Genomic DNA, 588 nt, shown 5'->3' with positions numbered 1-588 from the left:
CTCGCAGGTGACGCGGTGCTGCGGTTCGAGGTGGAGCTGGTGGGGCTGTCCCGGCCCACCTACTGGCAGAAGGTGGTGAACGAGGTGGTGCCCCTGCTGTGCCTGGGGCTGGTGCCAGCGCTGCTGGGGCTCATCGGCCTCCACCTGTACCGCAAGGCCAACAGCCCCAAACTCTCCAAGAAAAAGCTGAAGGAGGAGAAAAAGAACAAAGCCAAAAAGAAATAAAACCTTCCTCTCAGCGTCTGCGGCTGTTTCAGGGCTGCTCTGCCTGGATTTGGGTGTGTGTGGGGGTGAAGGAGCAGTGGGAAGGGGCTGTGCACCCCCCGAGCTCTCTGCCCGCTCCAGGGCCTTGATGGGGCCGTGTCAGACCTCACTCCCAAAAATAAGACCCTGGAGCACACTTTTGGGCACAGTTTAGTTCCTTTATGGCACCTCCAGGCAGTCCCAGTCTCTGGTGCCCCCAGGCTCCAGATAGGTGTCCTGCTCTGCCGGGGGGTCTCGGCTGGAGCTGGTGAGGCTGTGGATGGGCTGTGGGTGGGTGACCCCTCCCCGGGGGTTCTCAGGGTGCTGATGCCCCTGAGCACGGCC

The 588-nt window shown here is 62.2% G+C and overlaps 1 protein-coding gene across 1 annotated transcript in view; it reads left to right on the top strand.

Annotated features, from left to right (window-relative positions):
- The window catches only part of FKBP11 (FK506 binding protein 11, 19 kDa), a gene marked incomplete at its 5' end in the record, with an annotated part of 699 nt that extends 474 nt beyond the window's left edge, over positions 1 to 225 (top strand). Inside the window, one exon of the mRNA XM_009072844.1 lies at positions 8 to 225. Coding sequence (XP_009071092.1) covers positions 8 to 225 — 218 coding nt within the window. The remainder of the gene's footprint in view (positions 1 to 7) is intronic.
- Between the last annotated feature and the right edge of the window lie 363 nt (positions 226 to 588).

Source organism: Acanthisitta chloris, unplaced genomic scaffold, assembly GCF_000695815.1.
Source record: "Acanthisitta chloris isolate BGI_N310 unplaced genomic scaffold, ASM69581v1 scaffold40044, whole genome shotgun sequence".
Taxonomy (NCBI): domain Eukaryota; kingdom Metazoa; phylum Chordata; class Aves; order Passeriformes; family Acanthisittidae; genus Acanthisitta; species Acanthisitta chloris.
Note: the sequence above shows the minus strand (reverse complement) of the source record. Positions and strands in the feature narration are given on the sequence as shown.